Consider the following 22103-nt stretch of genomic DNA (forward strand, 5'->3'; position numbering starts at 1 on the left):
GCCAGCAATGTCGGTGTATTCCCAGAGGAAGTGGAGGTATTGTGAAGATAGTTTCTGTTCTCTTTGGCTACACAAAATCCTGGCACTTTCTGGACTTGGCTCCAAGGGACTTGTTCTAGCAGTTCCTTCTCTGCTGTGGGAGGAGGAGTGGGCAGGTGCATGGCACAGACCAGCTGCATGGACACTGTCCCAGGCAGCCACTGTGGCACATGAAGCCCCTTGATCTGCAGCGCAGTAAGGAGCGTGACTGCAGGGGAGGTCTGCTGCCCCTGGCATGCTGCCCTTTCCTTCTCGGAGAGACTGGCCTCTTCACAAGCTGTCCTAAATGACTCTTGTGTGTAGAGGACCAACAGAAAGCTGCCACGAATGCACCGTATTCTAAAAGGGCAACGTTTATAAGGCAAGGTACTTAAAGCCCGTCCTATCTGATATACTCAACTGCGGTTCTTAAAATCAGTCAGCCTCACCACTGTGCATACTAAAACATCTTTATGGAAATGCTAGTGTCATTAAGGGGATGCATCCATACAAATGGCTGCACCAACCACTGCCCCTCTGAGAATGGTTGCTGCTAACTTCTGTAGACTTTGTCATGGGGTGATGAAAGCGGAGACACACTCGGGCTCCATGGCCACAGGGAATGCTGTGATCTAGAGACACAGGGGCTGTGATGTGGTAGGTGTTTTCAAAATGCCTTTCTTGCCTGGCTATGCTAATATTTGCAGAGCTTCAGTCTCTTAGGGGCCTCCACCACAATGGGAAGTGACAGCCATGCTTCATATAACCACACATTGGTGAAGCCTGGCTTTAAACTAAGGCGAAGCCCAATGGTAAGTGCACGCTTTGGGTTAACGGTGTGTTTAAAGATGTCAGTGCACTAATCCAGTCTTTAAGGTCTCTCATAATAAAGTACTTAATAAAGAAGGACCAGGTACCACCGAAGGAAATAGAACAGTACTGAAAATTTTGTTTTTCCAGACACTGATCCCTTAGAATTTATATTTTCTAAGTAACTGTTGTGGATATTGTACTTTGGAACATGTTTTTTCTTTATTTTAAAAGTGTTAAATTGATTTCGCTCAATCATAAACAGCTGCAAAGCAAGAAGAAAACTCTAGGACTTAAAACTGTCAAAATTTCAGCCAGGAAAGATAAGATAGATGATTGAAAAGGCCTAAAACTAACCTCTCCTAGAGATGACCTTTATGTAATCAATAGGTTACAGACTTTAATAAGACATTTTATTTATATATACTTAGTGCTCCCAAGACATTGATTGGAAGCAACTGTATAAGAAAAATGGAGTTACTCTTTTGGCATGCATGTTAAAAATAGCACTGCAGAGCATTTAGAGTGGTGCTTATGTTTCAGTGAAGTCAATTGGTTATGCTTAAATATCCTATGAGATAGTTTTTATTGCTGTCTTTTATACTTGGGAACACTGAAGTGGTGACATTAAATTGTTTATTCGGGACCAAAGAAATCTGTGGCTAAACCAGGATCCAGTCTTTGTGACTCCCAGACAAACAGTCTTTCAAAAACTGCTTTCTATTTCGTCTGTTCTCTGTCTCTCTCTCTCTGCCCCTCCATATACATAAATGTATTTCTCTCTATATAAGGATATATGTTTACTTAAATAGTAATAAAAAAGTAGTAACGTGCCCAAATACTTTTTATTCATAGAACAGTTTAATATGATGACATGATTCAACTACTTCCTATTGAGAAGCTGGTCACATACAAATATCAACTCATTCTCAACTTTATTTCCCTTTTGTAATGTTAATGCTTTGTTAAGTGGAGGAAGAAAGCTCAAAATCCCTCACTGAGGTTCCAGTTTGTGGGGGAAATACGCCTTTCAATTCATAATAAGAAGTTAAGATGTCTGGATGTCAAGAATATCAGTGGCTTTAGTGCAGCAATTATGCCGTAATGGAAAAGCCCAGTAGATGCCTGGATCTCCCACCATCCCTCTACTGGAGAGCTCTCACGCACCCTGCTACCCTTTCAGGTGCATTTAATATTTGCAACACCAGCAAATTTGTCTGGGAGGCAAGTCCTCATCTGCCACTCACCATGAGCAGGCTGTATTAAATTTTTATATTTATTGACATTTCATTACCATAATTGACTGCAGTTGGTTCTCTAGTAGAAGGCACAGGGCTGCCTCCTAAGCAGGAGAATTGGTCCCTTGAGTAGGATTTGCAATTAAAAACAATGCAGAATGGATTTTTTTTTTATTGTGTAAATATGATGAGTTGAATTTTCGGCTTTAACTAGAGAATACTGGGTGTGCAGGAGGCTTTTTTCAAGAGTGAGCAAAATTATAAGTCAGTGGAAAGACGACCCCCAAAGGTGTCAATCAGTTTATACAAAATCAACTGTGCATGAAAAAGCCTCAGTTAATGTCTTTTTGGAAAAAAATGGTCACATTAAAGAGTATACTATCTTGCTTGTTTGGTTCTGTATGCAGAAACCAATGCTAAAAGGTGTATTAATTCTTTCACCTTTCAGTTCATGATTAAACATGCTTTCAAAGACAAAAATTAGAAGAGCCTAGTTCTTGAGCAAAATGCTTACTCGCATACTGACATCTTAATATTTACTTAACGCTGTATGACAAATTCCGTTTTGTAAAATCAAACCAACAAATGGCTTCCCAATTATTAGTACTGCATAGTTTAGTTGATTTTGGTGTTGATGGTGACAAGTTGGCTGGCATTTTTGAAAACAGAAGCTTCAGTGATGCTTTCATATCACCTAACTTAGGAATAAAGCAGTAGGCATAAAGTTATGGCTGCACAGATGACTGGAGGTGTAAATTCCTCATGTTCCAGTACTCAGTGCTATCTTGCATGATGAATATAGTAATGATAAAGAAGTAATGATAGACGTTTAACTGGGTTAGCTCAGTACCAAAGCAGTGCCATCAGAACAGCACTGTATAATTTATGCTGCTACTTGTTCTTGCCATTCTGGTACTTACGCTTAATTGTTTAGGGTTAGTGTGGGTATCACTCTATGTGCTATACTGCAGGCTGTGCTGTAGTACCATCTGCTAACTGATGTGCTTAAATCTAAAATTAGGTACTAGAAACCTCCACTCTGCTGCCACCTAACTTTGTGCTGGAAGTCCTCACGGGCCTATCTTCCACCTAGAGAGTCAAACTGGCACTAGGCATGGCCAGGACTACTCCAGTCATGACAGTGGGATAATAACTGTGCGTCCAGCTCATGCTACAGATCTTTTAAGATCTGTGGACTAGATTGCCTAAGGTATCAAAAATGCCAGACTGGGAATTTTTCAGCAGTCAACTGAGATGTGGGAATTCCAGGGTCAAATCTCTAGTCCAAAGAGCGCATTAAATATATTAGATTGTATCCTGGCGGTTGGGCATCTGTTGAAAGTCAGAAATATCAAGTGGCCTTCCTTTTTTTGATCCAGTTCAAGGTGACGTAAAAGTCCAAATGCCTTAAATGACAGTGGAAGCAAGTTAGGCCAGTGCTGAGCGTTTATGAAAATTCTTCTTAAAAATAATATATCTTGGTAAAGTACCTATGGTTCAGCAGCATTTAGGAAGACAGCTATCAAAAAATTTCACAACTGATAAGCAGAGCAGTTAAGAGATGGAAATGACTAATACTGCAGATTTTTTTCTTGCATGAAGCAAAGTAGCTCACTGTGTTTTTGGCAGCAAACATCTGGGTGCAGCAAAATGGTCACCCTCTTCCTCCCTGTTCTGCTCTGTGCTGCTCTGGCAGCAGGGCCTGCTGCTGGCTGTGGGGGCTCTGCCACTGCACCCATCCATGGGTGGCAACCTGCACTGAAAGCCCTGAAGCCTTTGAGTTGGCTCTAGTGTCTGGCTACGTGGCTGGGTGAGCATTTCTCCCAGAAGAAGGCATTGAGCATAGTATATACCAAGCAAGTTAATTTACTATCACATCCTTAATTACTTTCACTATTTCCTGAGGTAGGAGAGAATATATATTTTGCTGGCAATTGCGGTGGTTATTAAATTCATTTTCATATTTTCATATTATTAATACTTTCATTAATTATATTTAAAACAATGCATGTTATGTTTCAAAGCAAGTGAATGTAGAAAAACACACAGGAGAAGTGCCTGCACAAAAATCGAGGAGGATTCAGCACAGACAAAATCAGCAAATGCTTATATTAGTTTTGGATATATTAATTAAAATTGTGATGACTTACACACTGTAAGATGCTTGTCATTTTATCATGATATACAATAATAGAAGATAATGAATTAAGTTGCCAGTGGACCTTTCCCCTAGGATGATGTTATTGTGCTTGCTAATTAGTTATAATATGCAAATGCTAACACTCTAAAGTATTGCAAACTATGTCTAACTTAGTTTCAAAAAAGACTAGTACATCAAGATTGGAAAAACTCTGTGCCCTGTTGTTGATCATATATAAATTCATTTATAGTAGATATATTGATGTCGTAAAAGGCATGATGATAAAAATATTTTTAAATTTCATTCAGAGAGCTATTTTAACCAGTAACATTACATTTTCTACTTCAGTACTGGTGGTAGTCCATTCTTCAAACTATTAATATGAAGATGTTAAGATATAACTAACCTAGAATACAATAGAATCCATTTCTTTGTTTCAGTGTTGCAATGGTCTTTGTGTTTCTTATGTATAGAAGAGGTGATATGCAACCACTGCTGAATGTACAGTGGTGGAAGACAGTCCATCAATGGAAATGTTTTGTAAATGTTTGGGCAACATCACTAGGACTGTATTAATTCAGTCTGTTTCTTCAGGGACTTTTAACTCTTTTGATGTCATTTTCCTTTCTTACACTCTTATATGAACCTCTTCTTGACTATGTTGAACTCCTTCCCATCAGTCCAGAAGACTGGATGCATTTACTTTGGATCCCAAAAGTATGGCTGCTTCAATACAGATGGTCAGGACAGATAGATGTATTACTTCTGTGTTTTAACTGGATCTGCAATTTTATCCTTAAAGCCTCAGTGCTATAATAGGTTTGATAGCAAAGCAAATGTGATTTGAGTTCAAGTTTTTTTACAGGTGTTTTCTTTCTCTAACACTTTTAAATTTGTACCACAGCACTGCTTCTGCAAGGGTCATCCTTATTTGTGAAACAGTCATCTGCAGCCTACAGTCTGAAAATGAAGCTATTTCCTGAAACCGTTCTCAGCAGTGAGGCAAGTTGGTCACCTAGACAAGCAGATTCTCTGAAGCCAATGAATTGATGTACATCAGGAGAGTAGAAGCCTTCTCTGCAAGTGGTAAGTCTAACAAAAATGGCATTGCCACATAAAATTCCCCAGGCAAAGCCCCTGTGCAAAACCTCAATGCCTTTCAATAAGGTACAGCTGGAAGAGCTACAGAGCATCCCGGAGGTTCAAGCCACAAAATTCTGATCTAGATTGTAGATAGATTATGATTTGCTTCAAAACAAAATGCTGTTGAGATCTTGGTTATTCCTCATGCTCTCCTCAGGTGTTCTCTTAGGATGTAAGTCTGGGTGAGAGGATATATATGTATGAAGTATGCGAATTAATCAGTAGTTTGAACAATCACAAAAAGTATCAGATTTAGGCACATTCTTAGGCAGCCTTTTTAATCTGAAAGACTTTGACCAAACTCAGCAAACAGAAGATTTGGCAACATTGAGGAGTGGAGGTATGAACAAAACGAGCAACTTGCGTCTGTGTAGCTGACCCTACAATTGATGTGTTGTGTGTTGAATGCTGCCTGAAAATGCAAGGGCAGTGACATTCTGTACGGAACTTCAGTATCTATCCTGTGTGTGCTGGATCTTGGAAATTGACTGTGTAGTGTTGGAGTAGAAGATAGAAAAATAAAGTGCTCAAGTTGGATGCATTAAATTTCTGTAATTGCAGATTGTCTGTTAAAATTACAAGGCACATGGCAAGCATCCTAAACTGGGCGGATGGAGAGCATATTGGCAATGATTTACAATTAACTACCATGTTGCAAATCACTCCTTGGCTGTTTTCTATTATGAAATTTGGAGAGTTGTAAAATGCATTTGTGCTACTTTATTTCCTTTTGAAATGGTAATTACTGCTGCTGAGGGGCAGTAGTTAGTGCAGAAAATGAAGTGTGCAGCACAGGGAGGAACTTGTTTCTGAGGAACTGCTGAGGAATTGTAATGATATGAAAAAAGTGCTTTCCTGACACACAGGCACACAAAAGAGGTTCATTTATGAAACTCGAACCAAATAAATAACAAAATAAAGTAAACCACAGCCTTTCTGTGCAAGGGACATTGTTCACTTCTTTGTTGCTGACTGCACTTTTTTTTCCAATCAAAGTAGGAATAGTGGATTGACACTGGGAAAAACTCATAAGCCAATGGCTTGAGGGAAACGCGGATGTATGGTAATGTGAGAAGAATGCCCTAGGGTGACAGGTGTGAGCTGATGTGTTTGAAAATTATCGAGTGTGCTTCTAACTGCTAGCCCATGTTATGTACCTAGGATTGAACAAAAAATGGTATGGCCCTGGAGAGCTAGATTAAGTTTGACTTTTATATCTGAGGAGCAGAGGCTGTGCACTCTGAGTGGAGAGAGCAGGTATGCTCTAATTAAGTGGTGGTAAGCTCCCCCCTGACAGCTTCCCCCTTGACTGCGATTGTAAAAAGGACTGTGTTTATGAGTAACTTTTATGGAGGAATATATTAAGGAAAGCAAGGAATGAGGCTTCTAAGGTCTTAAATTTGGTAACTTGTGGTGATAATCATGATCTCTCAGGTAATAAAGTAGGCTATCTAGCTCCGGACCTCAGTTTAAAGTTAATATATTTGAAAGCAAGGTGATTGACTGTAATTTTGCTCATAGTGCTCTGCTGGTAGCTCTAAGTAAAAACATATACAGCACTTTTCATCAGAAGTGTCAGAGTGCTTTCCACACTTTAATCAGTTGATTTCTGTGAGATGGTGGCATGTTTATTTCCTTTTTCCTACTGGAGGAACTGGAAGGATTGGGGCAGGAGCCAGCAAGTATGCAGCATTTAGTGGAGCAGCGAATACTGGTAACGCCATGGTCTAGAACTGTGGTTTTCCAGAGTTATTTTACAGTTAAATAGTGGAGGGGAATTTAATTCCTCTGTCATAAATACATTTGAACTAGACTTGTGTCTTAGAGGGGCAACAGACCAACTTGATGCTGCCAAGATAGTCCATTTTGATGTTCAGGAGTAGTTGTAGTGGATCAGGTTGGCTTAACAAGAAATTAACTATTGAGCTACACTGCAAAAAGGTAGTAGTACATGGCAGGTGAAAGCAGGAAATGGCTCAGAACAAAAAATATAAAAGCACTGTCCAAGTGTGTAAGGAAGATTTTAAACTGACCTGTTTAAATCAGCTAAAGCTGAGACTTGCACAGGATGTCAAATCACCACTAAGGGAAAAGCAAGGAAAATGTGGAACTGCTGCTGGAGTTGATTGGTGATTTAGTACAGGCTAGTAGACCAGGCTGAGGTACTCAGTGCCTTCTTTGCGTCAGTCTTTGCTAATGTGGTCTCCTAAAACTCTCTGCTTTGCAGCAGAGCTCAGGGAGGAAGAGAGTCATATGCTGAAAAAACTTGCTGGAAGGAAAGGCTCTGGTTCAGCATTCTTATAATTGGCTCCCTGCTCCCCAAGCAGCCAAAGTGTGAAGAGGAATGCACAGCAAAGGATGGAAAACTGGGGGGGGCTTGCACCAGTTGCAAGTGACAAATGTTAGTGTAGAAAAGCCAAACTAGGTTGAAAGGAGGATGTGTTAAACTTACTTGACAAACCTGGGGCAAAAATCAGTGTAATCTATTCAATTTTCCCAGGTTTTAGTTTAGTTGGAAATATACAGTTTCCAAAACCAGCCGATGATTTCTAAGCAGTGCATTTAATTAGCATGCTGTTGTCCAACAGCAATAAAATGCTATGCTTTGCCATGAGAGCATGTACAGCTGCTTTTTTTTCTGCAAATAAAGATAAAAGTGGCTAATCCAGATAAGAACCACTGCTGTGGAAAAATGGAGGCAGTGGCAAGAATGTAAAGGTATGTAAATGTCTAACAGTTCCTCTGGAATTTATGCACTCGGCACCTTTAACAGCTAGCTCATCACTTAACAAAGGAGGCATTAATTTAGCAGTTTATTCAGTAACAGAAATCACTCTATGTGCTTATGGATTAACAACAAAGGAATCACACAAGAACCCTGTGTGGTAAATAAAATAGTTGCCAGTATAATTCTTTTTGTTTTGCAGGTTGTGAAATGGCAATTGAATCAGTAATTTTTTTCAGTAGCACTGATATAAATCAGGAATAATGCAACTATTTTTTTCCTCGTATATTGAGACTGAGCTTTATCTCATCCAGATTTTAGGGACTTTCCACAAAGGAGTCAGTTCTGTAGAATTTTCCCTCTACTTTTCCTGTACAAGTGGATCATTTTCCCCTTCTACTGTACATCTTTTAGTCATTAATGCGGTTATTTCTCTTCCTTTTCTAACACTGTAGCCATTTCTTGATGCTAAGGTGTGTTTATAAGAATCATTACAATCAGCATTAAGAAATGGCCACAGTGTTAGCAATGTGACTGAAGCCATAAGCAGATTCCTGAGCACACGGGCAGCAATGGCGCATCGGTATGGTTAGAAGAAGGAACTCCTTCCCACACGTGTGCACATCCAGGCAGTTCATTGTGCAGTCGCTTAAATTGCGGTGGGCCATCATTTGTTTTCACTTCGAATCAGGAACAGAGGGCACAGATGCACTTTACTTCTCTTTGATACTGAGATTTTTTTTTTCAGAAAGAAGGATCTTAGGAATAAGGTTCTTTGTTGTGCTCTTGGTGCTTTGCACAGTACGGGTGAGCCAAAACTTCCTACTTTATTCAGCTTTTCTCACAGTTTTCCTAGTATTTGCCCACGTTATGGCTCTGGCGTTGTGGGTAACCCAAGCATTTGACATCTGAAGAAAACTAGCTGTTAGAAAGCTGTGCAAAAACTGCAGTGCGCATCCCCTGAGACAGCTCCTGAGACAATATCTGCACGTATGTCCTATGGTCGGAATTATTTTCCTGGTTGTAGGTGTCTCCGCTCCCCAGTCTCTCACACAAGTGCATACTTCTCTAAAAGCAAGGTATTTCTGAGGCAGTAGCTGCAACTTATCCAGGTTTCTGATCCAGTTAGTGGTTGTTTGGAGTAAACCATAATTCTGAAGGGAAAATAAACTAAAATTGCTTAGACCTAAAGCACAGAGTTTGGGATGTCTGTTGTTGCTGCCAGAAGTAAACCATTTTAGCTCTAAGAAAATAAATCCTTGAGAAACACTTCTCATCTGCTGTTTTTCAATCACTGAGGTATACAAGTATATTTGAAAAGCAAAGTGCTTATGATTATATCTGCTTTTATAAGTTTAACTATAATCAACAGACTAGGAACAGAGTGCACAAGTCATTTTAGCTGCATTATTTGTGGAGAATCTCTGAGAACACAGAAGTGCTCCTGACCTAGTTAAACTCCTGCTATTCTGACAATGATTATTAAAAAGCCATCAATACTTCTCCGAGCCCACATACTCACTTGTTGCCCGGTAACCAGAAGGATGGAGCCTTCTTTCCCGTGTACCACTTGCCGGTAAATGTGATCTAGAATTAAGAGTTCGCTCCAGCAGTTCTGAAGCAACTTCATTTGGTCATCAACCTGTAAAGCAGACAGTGGTGGCGTTACACTGGAAATGAGTCCTGCATCACACTGCAGAGCCTGGAAGCTGGCAAAAGAAATTAGCAGAGAGTATTTGCAGTGGACAGTTGCATAAAGTTTCTCAGAGACAGTTGTATTAAAATAGTCTTTCAGGGGTTCTTATTTTGATTGATTTGGAGCTGTGATAATGCCCGGGGAGTTGCGTATGAGGAGCAGTCTTGCACAAGCTGAGTTAGGTACTGCAATAGGTGTTTTCAAATTTGATAATCATTTGTACAATGATTTTTTGCATTTTATCATTTCAAGCTTGTTTTCTAGTTATGTGGTAGAGAAAGTGGTAATGCTTGTCAGTAATGGATTTTCCAAGTGTCACCTATGAAAGTTACCTAGTATTTTGTCCCTGTTTCCAATCACTTGCCATAGGGCTCAAACTTCAGCATCTTACGCATCCAGTTCTCGCTGTGCCTCCCTCATTTGACAACTTCCCCTCTCTCTGGTCACAGTCTTCTCCCAACTGTTCTGCTCCCATTTTCTCTCCCTTAGATTTCCGTACCAAATTATTCCCCCTCGCCGGACAGTGCGAGAAAATGGAATCAGGCGAGAAAGGGAACAGATCAGCATGAAGCCGATGTGGAAGGAAGCACCTGTGTGCAACACAGCCTTTTCACCCCGCAGCCTTCACCAGGACCTTCTCCACGACTGCAGCAGGTACCCCTGCTGGGAAATGCTTCATTCCCTCCGCTGTGTTTTCTATGTTGATAGCATTTTCTGTTTGCTTTTCTTTGTTCATTTTTCTTAAATTATTTTCATTTTGGTATTCCAAAAGAAAAGTAAAGAGAACGAAGGAAATTATTTTTAAATATTGCCAAAATAACATTTTAAGGTTGCAAAAATCAATCACTACAGAATTATTTCATGCTTGTGTTAAGACTGTCTGTCCCGTTCCTATGTTCTTTCTGATGTGCATTTGTGTTGTAGTAGAGATATTAATGCATAGGTACAAGAAAAGGCTGAATTAGTATGGGATAAAACACCCTCAATTTGGATATTTCAGAAGTTTTGCTTTGAGGTTTTAAGTATAATCTTTTAACATAATTGCTGTTCTGCCTACAGTCACAGTTAATACACGTAAGCTCAGATAACACCTATAAGCCACATAGCCATGGGCAGCAGAGATGGAGGACAGAAGGAGGTGTGAACTCTGTGGAAGGATATATTACTAAGTCAGAGTAAAGCTTGTGCTATCACAAACTCAGCCTTACTCTATCTGTATGCTGCCTGTGCTTGTGATAGTTCCTTTCTGTTCAGACTGCAGAGCAAGGCTGATTCTGTATTAAAAGGTATTTATTCCCCTGCCTGCAACATGCCTTTGACTACAAAGCCATTTCAACCAAGTGACTTGTTAGCTCAGGAGTGGTCTTCTGAGTTATCCCAGTGAAACACTCACCACCAAAATGTGTGCCAGATTTGAAGTAAAGCATTTTTAGAAGGAATTGTTTAAAATTTACAGATTCCAGTGCTCTTGGTTTTTATGTGGAATTGTTCATGATCGTTCCCTCCTGTGTACAACCAAGTGTTACAAAATTCAGATAAATAATACCAACATGATCATTTGATCCTAAATTAGCATTTCAGATAAAGCTACCGCAGCTTACATCTGAACAAAACAAGCTGTGAGACAGTTTAAACATTCAACATCCATGTCATAACAACCAATACCTGAATAAGAGGTCAAGCATTTGATTGTATTATAAATGACATATTTCTCACTAACCCATCTGTCTCAGCCACAGGCAGCAACTTTTGAAAACAAACTGCACTTTACAGGTCTGGCTTTCTGAAGGCCCCAGCAGCAGCTAGTCTGCAATCAAAGCCTACCTCCCAAGCTTTATCATATCATTACTGAGCCAGTGCTGTGAGAACAGTGTGAGATGGCAAAATCACAAAAAAATGTTTTGCACATAGCCTGTTCCTGCTGTTCTACAAGACTCATAAAGCTGGCAACAGCGAACATCTGCTAGTAGTTCACAAAATCTGTCTCTCTGCATTCACTGTAATTTAACCAGTGAAAGCCTATAAAATGGATATCATAAAAAGCAAAATACACATCCAAAACACAGTGTTGACTTCAGGAAACGATTAGATCCAGCTGCTTTTGCCGTTCTAAGAAAGCTGGCAGGGCAGCAAGATGCTTCCCACTTTGTACTAGTAAGAAACAGAGATGGCTTTAAGGAGGATCACAGATTACTAAAATGGAGGAGCAATTGCAGCCTGCTTCTGAAAGGTGTGCAGGTGAGGAAAACCACATACCGCTGCTAACAGGTACTGGATATAAAATAGAAAACAACACAGACTATTGAGTAAACGTGATAACACAGCACACCTTATGCTGGGATGAGCTGGTAAACTTTTGGAAGTGTGTAACATTAGCCAGAGCACAAATACCCTTGTGTTTCTGTGGCACGCTTGTGCATAAGCATACACTGTCTGACAAAACAAAAAATTAGCACTTGGCCACAACAAATGCATATCTTAAAATGATCTTGAAGCCAATGAGGCTTAAGCTTTGATGGATAAAGTGCAGAGTGAATTCTGGAAAGGAGGGTACTTCGCAGAAACAGCGCCTTGTGGACTTGTGACTCGGAAGCCAAAGCATGCTAGTCCTCCATGAGCGTGGTGAGGAGAAGAAAGGGCAAGATTCTGTGAGCACCAAGTCTTAGCTCCAGTCATTAGCCCTCAGTAATCAACACTGGTTTTGTTCATAGTATTGCATACAGTTAGAAGCAAGCCCAAAATCTTGTACTGGTGGCTAAACTTCGAGCTTTTTTGGTTTGTGGAGATTTTTGACACTTATCAATTAACAGCAACAACAAAGTGCCCTTTGAAACAACTACTGGGAATGCTTATAAATAAAAATCAGACATCATCTGGCCAACAACTGACTACTACAAGGACTCTCCCCAGATCTGCAGCTGCTCCCTGCCATAACAAACTATTGACATAAGCATAATGTAACCCATGTCTCACCTAAGCAAGTTGTCAAATGATATATCCATTTGACAACTATGTAGCCTCAAGCAAAATTGAGAGTGAATACTGTGCTCAGATGGTTAAATTTAGGTCCTGTCTGGCCAGTGGCATTCAGATGATGACTCTTAGCAGGGATGGTATAACTGGAAGTAGTTGCTGAAGAAATGGTTTTTAAGGAAAGATGTAGAGGAAGCTAAGAGAAAGTGTGTGACTCAAAAGAAATGGGGATAATTTCTAGCACATAGGATGGCATGAAAGAACAATCATGTTAAGATTATCAAAGGAGTAAAATGTTTTACTTGTAAAACAGTGACTGGATAAGGAAGCGAGGAGAGTGCTTAGGAGGAGGAGGTTGTAAAGGAAAGGGTGTTGTGCAGTGAGAGGACATAAGGGAAGTTGGATGTCAGGTAATGCCATGAAGGTGAAGCTGATGACATTGGATATGATACAGAATTACAGGGATTGTGTGAGAGTAAGTGAAGCTGCTGGGGCAAAGGAGGAGCAAGTACTTTGTGTCAAGCAAACAGAGGATGGCAGTTGTCATGAGCAGAGATGAAAATGGATACGTGTACTATCCACGCTCAAGAAGTAAGAATATTTAGGTGGAGCAAGGAGTAGCTTTCTAATAGCATTAGTACATGATGGTATCCTATTTCAATCCTTGTTCTTATAAGAAAATCCTATTCAACTATGCTTACAGCAAGGACAAAGAAGCATGTCAGAATTTGGAGTCATCCTTGTGCTGTTCAGATTGGTTGCAGCATTTTCCCCATATCACAATATGGAAGATAAATGGTCACTGTCACAGCCACCCACCACCACCCCCCTGTGCTGCCTACCAGCTACCGTGCCCGCCACGATGAATAACAGCATGGCTCACTATGCAAAAAAAAAATCTCCCTGTATCTATGAGGGTTGCTCCAAAAGTAATACCTTCTATTTTACTATGTTGGCCCATGATGTCAGAAGTGGATGCTGATGGTATGGAAGTAGAGATTGAACCTTCCCACCAATATTGTGTTATGTTTTGTTGCCGTGTGACAGATGGCAGCAGAAGAGCAGTCTGACAAAATGGTGTCTGACATGGAAGTGTGTATGGAGCAGAGGAGCATCACTGGATTCATTTATGTGAAAAAATTGCACTCATGGGCATCACCGACACTTGCTGAAAATGGATGGAAACCAAACAGCAAATGTAGTGAAGTGAGGCAGTGGGTGGTGCGTTTCAGCAGTGGTGTGAAAGAGAAGCTGCATTCTGCATGGCCATGCACGGCTGTCACACCACAAAATGAAGAGTATCTCCATCCGCTCATCCACATGGATTGGTGGTTTACAACCAGACAACTGCACATGGAGCTGAATATTGGAAACAGTGGTGGTGGTGTTGGAACGTCGCAACATTTGCACGAGGTGGGTCTCAAGAATGTTCACACATGAACAGAAGGAACGCTATATGCAAGTTTGTCGGGACCTGCTGAACCAATATGAGGCTGAAGATGACGGTCCCGGGATCATATCATTACTGGTGGTGAGACATAGTGTTACCTCTACAAACTGGAGTCAAAACAGCAACACATCAATTCCCCATCAAAGAAAAATGTCAGGATGCAGCCCTCAGCAGGTAGAGTGATGTGCTGGTTTTTTGGATTCCCCCAAATGAAGGAATTACTGCTTGCACAGCCTGCTTGTCACAACACTTGAAAAGGCTGCAGGCTGTGCTCTCCCCTGGTTGTCTCAGCCATTGTGCATCGCAGCTGTTCTCAGTAAAGCCCCAGTGCAGAACTGCTGTATGGTTGGGCAGGGGCAGAGCATGTCTCAGGACCGGACTAGGTAAAGGTAGATCTATACCCCAAGCACGAGAGATTGCCTGCATTATCTTCCTTCTTAATTTCACTATGCAGTAGTAATTTTCTTCTAGAATGTGAAAAAAAAAATAAATCAAGTTTGTGTAAAAAGTGAGACAAAGAGATGTGATTCTCCATTCTCTCCATGTCCTCTGACCTTTTCCCTGGGACTTGGTAGGACCATGGGGCCTGGTGGCACTGTGACACTCCTTTGTATCCACTATAGAAGATTCACGTGGCTTTGCTCATCTGTACAGTGAGCTGCACGCTGTTAAATATCCAGATACAGGTCTGAATACAGATTCCGTGGTGCACCACCAAGTTCTTGCCTGCAAACTGGAGTTACAAGGTGACTTGAAATCACTTGAGTTCTCTGAGTTCTGAGTTCTCTGCTGGCAAGGGTTAGAAAACAAGCACGCACTAGAACATATTTAGACACAACTATTGGTTTGCATAATTTATCTTACAATGTATAACAAGTCATGCAGGATATTTCTGGGGGTGGAGGAAATAGATTCTCAGATTGAAGTGTGAAGGTCTAATCCTGAGCGCGGTGGTGACACATGATCTCTTGGTGGGACAGAAAGTTGGACTGGGGTGAGGATGAGGCGGTTGCATTTGTCTGCTGACTCTGGAGTCCCACTCAGCCAGGCCCTGAGCTTTTTTGGGGGGGGGAGAGGGGATGGGGTAATGACTGGAAGGCTGTCTGGCTTGATGGGGCCTCTGTTGACACTGCAGTACCCAATCCCACATTATCCATTGCAGCTAAAGGAAGGACTTATCTCAGAAATGCTGGTTACTCATCTGAAAAATTATTTGTGCTGATGTTATAGATAAGGAAGGCTAGTGCAACACAAGAGTAGTATTGTTGTAGAGTGTATGCTTCCCACAGCATGGCACGTTAATCATTAGGAACTTTTGTTTTCTCTGAAGAGTAACATTCAAATTGTCAAATGGTAAAATGAAGAATAATGTGTACGTTTTGCTGAAATGCTCCTTAATCTTATCAAAACCACACTGTGTCTTTCTTTTAGGAAAGTGTTTCACAGTATTTAGCATACAGTAACAAATAACCCACGGATGTATTACGGTATTTCTTCTGAAGGGGTATTTTCAGCCTGGCGCTCGATGAAATACCTGTTAAAAGTTTCAGGGTCGTGCTTTTTTTTGTGTGTGTTGTTTTAAGCTAAATATTTTCACTATAATTACTGCTGCAGACTCAGTTAAACAATATGCTCACTTTTTACCCAGTCTGCACCCCTCTCTCTGAGAATCCTCGTTCATCTTTTCAATGGCATCAGCCGGCACTATAGCTCTATGCTCTTCTGCTACTGAAAATTTAAAGGGCATCTAATGATTAAAACAAAAAATATGATGTTTAAAATGTATGCCATAATAATGTGTTGGATTCAGCTGAATTGTTTTTACTTATGTTTCTAGAAGGGAATGCCAATGCCACTTTCAGATTCTACGACCGTTGAATAGCCATTTCCTCGTGAACATGAAGTGATTAAACATCTGTCTGAATTGCTCAGCCTGAAGCACAAAGGTTCAAGGGATGGTTGAACTTCCTTTCAAATGTACTTTGGAGATCCCTGACAAGTCATTGCAGACATACAGCTTGAGTGGTTGCTTCACTTTCTTATGCTATAGTGAAGCAAATTGCCCCAAATCAAAGTTTTATAAGACAAGTGCATTCCAGAGGCTAATTTTTACTACTGAATGCATACGTGGTTTCCAAATCATTACATAGGTAGAAAAGTATTTGGGCTCTGCACATGGGTTGCTGCTAACAGTGGGAGACCTGTGCAAGGTTGCTGTCAAAAGCCTATGTGGTTTTGAAAGAAAATGCACTAACTTTCATCATCAATGAATATCTTACTGAAATGTGATTACCACTGATAACCTCAGTAATAAAATGCTACAAAGTTCAAGAAAAAATGGTGTAATATTAACTACAATTGTTCCATCTCTTTGCTATAAGCCTGTGTTATACAAAATTGCCCATTCTCCGTAAAGCCAAGGAGCTTCTTTACTGCCCCTATTAGATGACTGTTCTGTTGGTGTCTAGCTCTAGTGTGAAGGGAGCTTAAGACATGTTAGAGTTTGGTAGCAATCTGCATTTTTTCATGATTTAGCAATGAAAGGAAATACAGAAATATTCCAGCGTGTGCCTTTTCCTGCTCCTCTATGGCATGTAAAGAGCATCTTACAAAGATGCAGTTATACTCAATATGCGCATGTGTGCATACTTTTGCCTTCAGTAACTTCTGAATCCATCAGCCAGTGTCAGCTGGCTTCGACAGAGAGTTCATGTATCCAAGCCATTATGTTCCTACATGCCTTCCAGGAATTGGTATCCAGATAGAGGAAAGTAAGTGCTAAGTACCACCCTGAAGGAAAGACTAATAAGCTTACCCTATATTCAACATCAGAGAACTGAGAGAGAGAAAGAGATAGAGAGAGGGCTAAAATGCTTAATTAATTCCCTGCCCGTAGAACTATTAATATTTGGAATATCAAACTGCCTTTCACTTTATTAAAGGCATAGGTAAGGAATTTATAGCAGAAAGCATTGTTTTGTCTTTGAAAGGCCCCATGCTTTTGTATTCACAAAATTTGAAGTAAATACACAGTGCCTGTGCTTTGAATGGCACATAGTGTTTCCTGCTTAGCAAATGCCCACGGGGAGAGCAATGGCTCTGTAACATCTTCTCTCCCCTTGTGCCCTAGGACAGCTCTCTAAGATAACTGTGAAAGAGGGGATCACACCAGCCATGACCAGGCATTTCCCTGTTTCAGTGTTCACCTGCTGTTAAATCAAATGCTTTCATAAAAAAAAATCCAGCCTTCAGCATCAGTCCATGCCCATCCTGTGTTCTTGCAAGAGTATAAAACAACGTGTATGGGTCTAGGGGCCTCCTGTTGCTGAAGTGTATAGGCATGCAGCAAATGCCAATCCTATTAAAGAATGAGACCTCTCTTCTTCTGTTAGTCTTTGGATTCTCTGTTTGGAGAGCACCCCCCTCTCCAAATTCAACAGATTTAAGTTCTTCAAACATCAAATGAAAGGTCTGTTATTATAAACTTTCTGTATATATATAGAGTGCAGCAAATACAACATAAAAACCTATTTTTCTCCTGTTCCTGAAAAATACATGCATCTCTTTGCAAACTGCATGAAGGTTACTTAGTATTTTGCAGTCAGCATTATTTCTGATGAATTATAAATGTGTTTTTCTTAGGTTCTTCTTTTTTTTTAAATCTGAAAATAAGGAAACAATTTCTTTTTAGCCCCAACTGAAAGTTTTGCTTACGATGCAGTGTTTTTTTCCCTGTCAAAGCGAATGCAAAGACAAGGAAAGAGGAAAATTATTCTTCTCAGCACCTGTTTCACAGAGTGAAGAAGGAGATGTCTTCTTCAGAACTGGACTCACAGAACTGATCTTCAAAATACCTCTCCTGTGTTTATCTCTACTGATGTTATTACAGTATACATTATGCGTAGTCAGATCTAGAACTTAAAAAATCAGATAATGCTGTATAATTTGTGTAGCAATTTTGAGAGTAAAACTGTTTAGTTCCCTTGAATTACTCCAAAAATACTCCTGTGCTTTCTGATATCAACAAACTAAATTCCAAAACGTGCTGGGCCTGATTCTTATCTCTCAACTTGCATGAATGTAAGTCCTTAGACTTATGTCAGACCCACACAATTCATCATTATCATTGTGGGTCTAATCCGTATTTTAAGAACCACAGAGATGTCCTCTGGGGAATCAGAAGACAAGACTGAGTCTCGTAGATTTTAAAGTACTGGTGGTGAATTTATTCTTAATACATTGAATCAGCAGTTTCACTCTATTATACAGCAACTTTCGATTAAAGCTTCCAAGGGCTTCTCCAAGTCACAAGTATTTCAGCATTATCTGGAAGGAGTTTTAACATGTAATGTTCCTTTCCTGTTTGATGGTTTATTGGATAAATGATCACATCATTCTTCTTAAAATCATAACAGCAAATCTCGACAGAGATCAATACAATACACAGATGGACATTGTTAATAGTGTAAAATATTAAACTCAGTAATAACTATTTTCTATGAAATAAATATTCTATTGAAACTCAAGTCTGGATAATATGGAAAAATATTTTTACCTTGTGACACAGGAGACATGCTAATTTCAGGAAGAACCTTTAATATGGTAACAGGCTGGCAGAGCAATCTCCCAACACACAGAATCCTGTTCCTTCAAGTGCTGCATGCCCCATAACACTGGTTTTTGCATACATTTATGCAAGAGTTGCTTAAATTGGCTCTAATTTAAATTACCCTATATGGATACCTTCCCTTTTTGCATTTCTTTTCATCCAGGATGTCTATTCAAGGGGTATGGAGTACGGGAAGAGTGCAAGCCAAGAGAAGTACGGTCTTATTGTTTTAACAGCTGACACCTACAAATGCAGGTTTGTGTGCACAGCATTGGACTATTTTCACCATATGAGAAGTATGCAAGCAATCTCATTTCATGGCTAAAAAGGAGTTACTTTAAAGTTACAGCAGCGTAAATGAGAGAAGGAAAATGTTTCAGGTATGTGTTAGAGATACCCAGGGTGGGAAATTTTATAGACCACATAAAGAATCTAGTAAATCAGATGTTCCACACCATTTCTAGTAGGCACCAAATGTGAATGTAGAACTAATTCTTATTCTGAAGGATCTTTTTTTGTTTGTATAGTAACATTTAGGTTTTTATTTTATTTTGGTTTTACTGCATCAGTAGTATTTTCCAGATTAAAATATGTCATGATGCGACTCCCATGGAGTTCCCTCATCCGTTAATGTTACATTGATATTACTTGTTTGTCTAATTATATATATGTTATATGTGCAAAAAACTATATTGGATACAGAGAAACCAGTTCTATATTTTAAATGTTCTTTATCTCTTGATTGCAGAGCATTTCAGTCTTTGTCAGGAACTAGAATATGTTATTTTTCTACTTTGCTTTTCATAATCCTCTAAATACTCGTGGCCAACATCAGAGTGTGTAACAGTAGATATTTCTTTTTGCCCAGATTTGAATCACTGAGACATGTAGAACTTAAGTCTCAAGACTGGGTGCTGCGGTGTGTTAAACGGGACACAAAGTCACCTGTATTACACCTTTGGCAACAGAAACAGGTAAGGCACTGCACTTACGACACAAATGTATTTCCCACTGTTTTCCCGCTTTGTAATTGAACTGCCGAGAAAATAGCAGCTGAAGCAGTAAGAAATCTTGAGAAACAGCATCTTCAGACAAGATGTGAAAGGAAATGCTATACTGATGAAGAAAAAATACAGAAAGGTTGTCTTACATCCCGGGAGCTGCAGCACTAACAGTAAGTCACTGGGGCAGAGATAGAGAAAGAAGATGCAATGATACGGGAGAAAGTGAAAGAATATTTAGCACTAGAAATGGGTTTATCACATACTAAACCAGTACCTTTCTGATTAAAAAGGAAAAGTTACTTAAAAACATCCCCCAAGGAAGCCGAAGCCATAGAAGAAGGTAAGAATTAGTGAGTTACTGTATATAGGAGTGATCCAAAACACACAGTTCTTCTCTTTCCGTCTTAAAAGCATTGCAGGAGGCTCTTGGTGTGCAGCTACTACCATCTGGCTAAATTCTTTCAACTCGGAATATCGTCTAGATGAAAATTAGCTTCTTTCCTGACAAATGTAGGTGTATAGGAGCAGACAGAGCCATGCTATTAAAAATCACAGGAAGTGTTGATTGAATGAATGCTCAAGAAATGGCGTATGAAAATGTGTTTTTCATTTATCCCTTTATTTGGCACTGTTTCATTTATCCCACTTCCTTTTTCCTGTATGCTCATTTGGAAATCTCTTAAGTATCATTAAAATAAGGTTGTCACAACTCTGCTCAGGTCCCACACAGATACAAGCACTGCAGTTAGGATTAATATTAACGTTTGTTTAAAGATATCCTTGAACAAACTGTTTTTTATTTGAGCTGCTTTCTCTGTTGATGAGAGGAGTTTTTGCAGTACAAAACATGGATCGAGAGAATCTTTATGGGTAAAAATGACAGAGGACAGGTGAAGGAGGAAAGCACAGCTAAGCAAGCCACTGACTTTTCTCTGTTGCCAGAGCTGGACAGTTAGCAGGTACCTACATTGTGAGCCTCTGTGCTGAGTTCCTGGATATTCGCATGGAAAAGAAGAACTGTGAGTTTAGAAAAATGAGAGACTAATCAATCATCTAATTGGCAAGTCTATTCTTTGCTCGTTTCTGGATGTTCCATGTTCCTTGCAGGGGAGTTCGACTAGATGGCCCTCAGAGGTCCCTTCCAACTCTAAGGATTCTGTGATTCCGTGATGTTGGCTTTGGGGATGAGCAACAACATCAAGTTGCTCTGGTAACTTTCCGTTCAGCCAGGAGTGCACCATATGCTACAACTCTGAAAGCTGAGTTCTGGTCAGACTGGCAGACTCTTGATCAACGGACAAGAGATTATAATAAGATGGCAGAAATTTTGTTTTTGAAAAATCAGCTTGAACACAGCTTGTGTTCGGGAGTCTGTCAATCTGCTATTAATCTACATCAGAGCACCGTTTTCTTTGTTTTGTAATTAAGTGTATGAGATTTATTTCTGAAGATCTACCATGACTAAAATGTTGCTTTGATACCCAAATGTAAGAGGATTCATTCACTAATCCCATATTTATCCCAGATTTATCAAAGGAAAGTACGTTCCAACACTGAATCTAATAGCTCTCGTTTAGGTGTATTGGAACTTACTTTTTAGTGTGGCTCCATGCTAAGTCCATGTAAATCTGTATCAGGGCAATTTTTCTAGCTATAACATAGCCTGAATGGCTTCGTAATCTAAATTAATGCAGGATTATACAAACATTCAGCATAATTTTACTGACAAATAAGAAACTGATTTCTCTCTTCGGCTCTTTTTTTTCCCCACCAATCTGCCTGAGTGTGTGTCTCTTTCAGACTACAAACCCTTTAAGGAAGGGTCTGCCAATTGCTGTTTTCATGCAGTACCTGCTTATGCTACCGTAAATCTAATAGTAGAAAAGCGTTGCCCATCTGTGTGAAGCATGCATGGACACTTCTCTGTAAATAAAGTTTTATATCATTCAGTTTAAACAGCCAGCCTGCCAAATAAATCCAGAATGTCCAGTTAAATAATACAGCAAGATATTATTATTGAAGTGCACTGTCTTCTTACATAAATGTAAGCATCAGTTTAACAACGCAATGAGAATATTTTTGCCAGTATATTTTTTTTACAGGGTTATTGTATAATCTGACATCCTGCGTATCTTAGCAGCTTAGGTATGGTGTTATATGCTATCCTGAGGTTGGATGGTATATGATAAATTATTTCATTATAAACATCTTTGAGACCGATTCAACAATTCATATGCAGTCAGAAGGAAAAAAAAACCAACCAACCAAACAAACAAAAAAACCCCCAAAACCACCAC

At 39.8% G+C, this 22103-nt stretch overlaps 2 protein-coding genes across 6 annotated transcripts in view; one reads left to right on the forward strand and one right to left on the reverse strand.

The window, feature by feature from the left end:
- KIF14 (kinesin family member 14) overlaps window positions 1–22103 on the forward strand; it is a 195749-nt gene that overhangs the window by 161213 nt on the left and 12433 nt on the right. Inside the window, exons 54-57 of the mRNA XM_046944591.1 lie at window positions 5111–5292; window positions 10260–10424; window positions 18966–19182; window positions 19671–19776. The gene's annotated coding sequence lies outside the window, so the exon portion shown is untranslated. The remainder of the gene's footprint in view (window positions 1–5110; window positions 5293–10259; window positions 10425–18965; window positions 19183–19670; window positions 19777–22103) is intronic.
- NR5A2 (nuclear receptor subfamily 5 group A member 2) overlaps window positions 1–22103 on the reverse strand; it is an 83644-nt gene that overhangs the window by 25178 nt on the left and 36363 nt on the right. For all 5 annotated transcript variants that reach the window (NM_205078.2, XM_025152761.3, XM_015290243.4 and 2 more), the window contains one exon: window positions 9597–9716. In NM_205078.2, coding sequence (NP_990409.2) covers window positions 9597–9716 — 120 coding nt within the window. The remainder of the gene's footprint in view (window positions 1–9596; window positions 9717–22103) is intronic.

The sequence above is a fragment of the Gallus gallus genome, chromosome 8 (assembly GCF_016699485.2).
Source record: "Gallus gallus isolate bGalGal1 chromosome 8, bGalGal1.mat.broiler.GRCg7b, whole genome shotgun sequence".
Taxonomy (NCBI): Eukaryota; Metazoa; Chordata; class Aves; order Galliformes; family Phasianidae; genus Gallus; species Gallus gallus.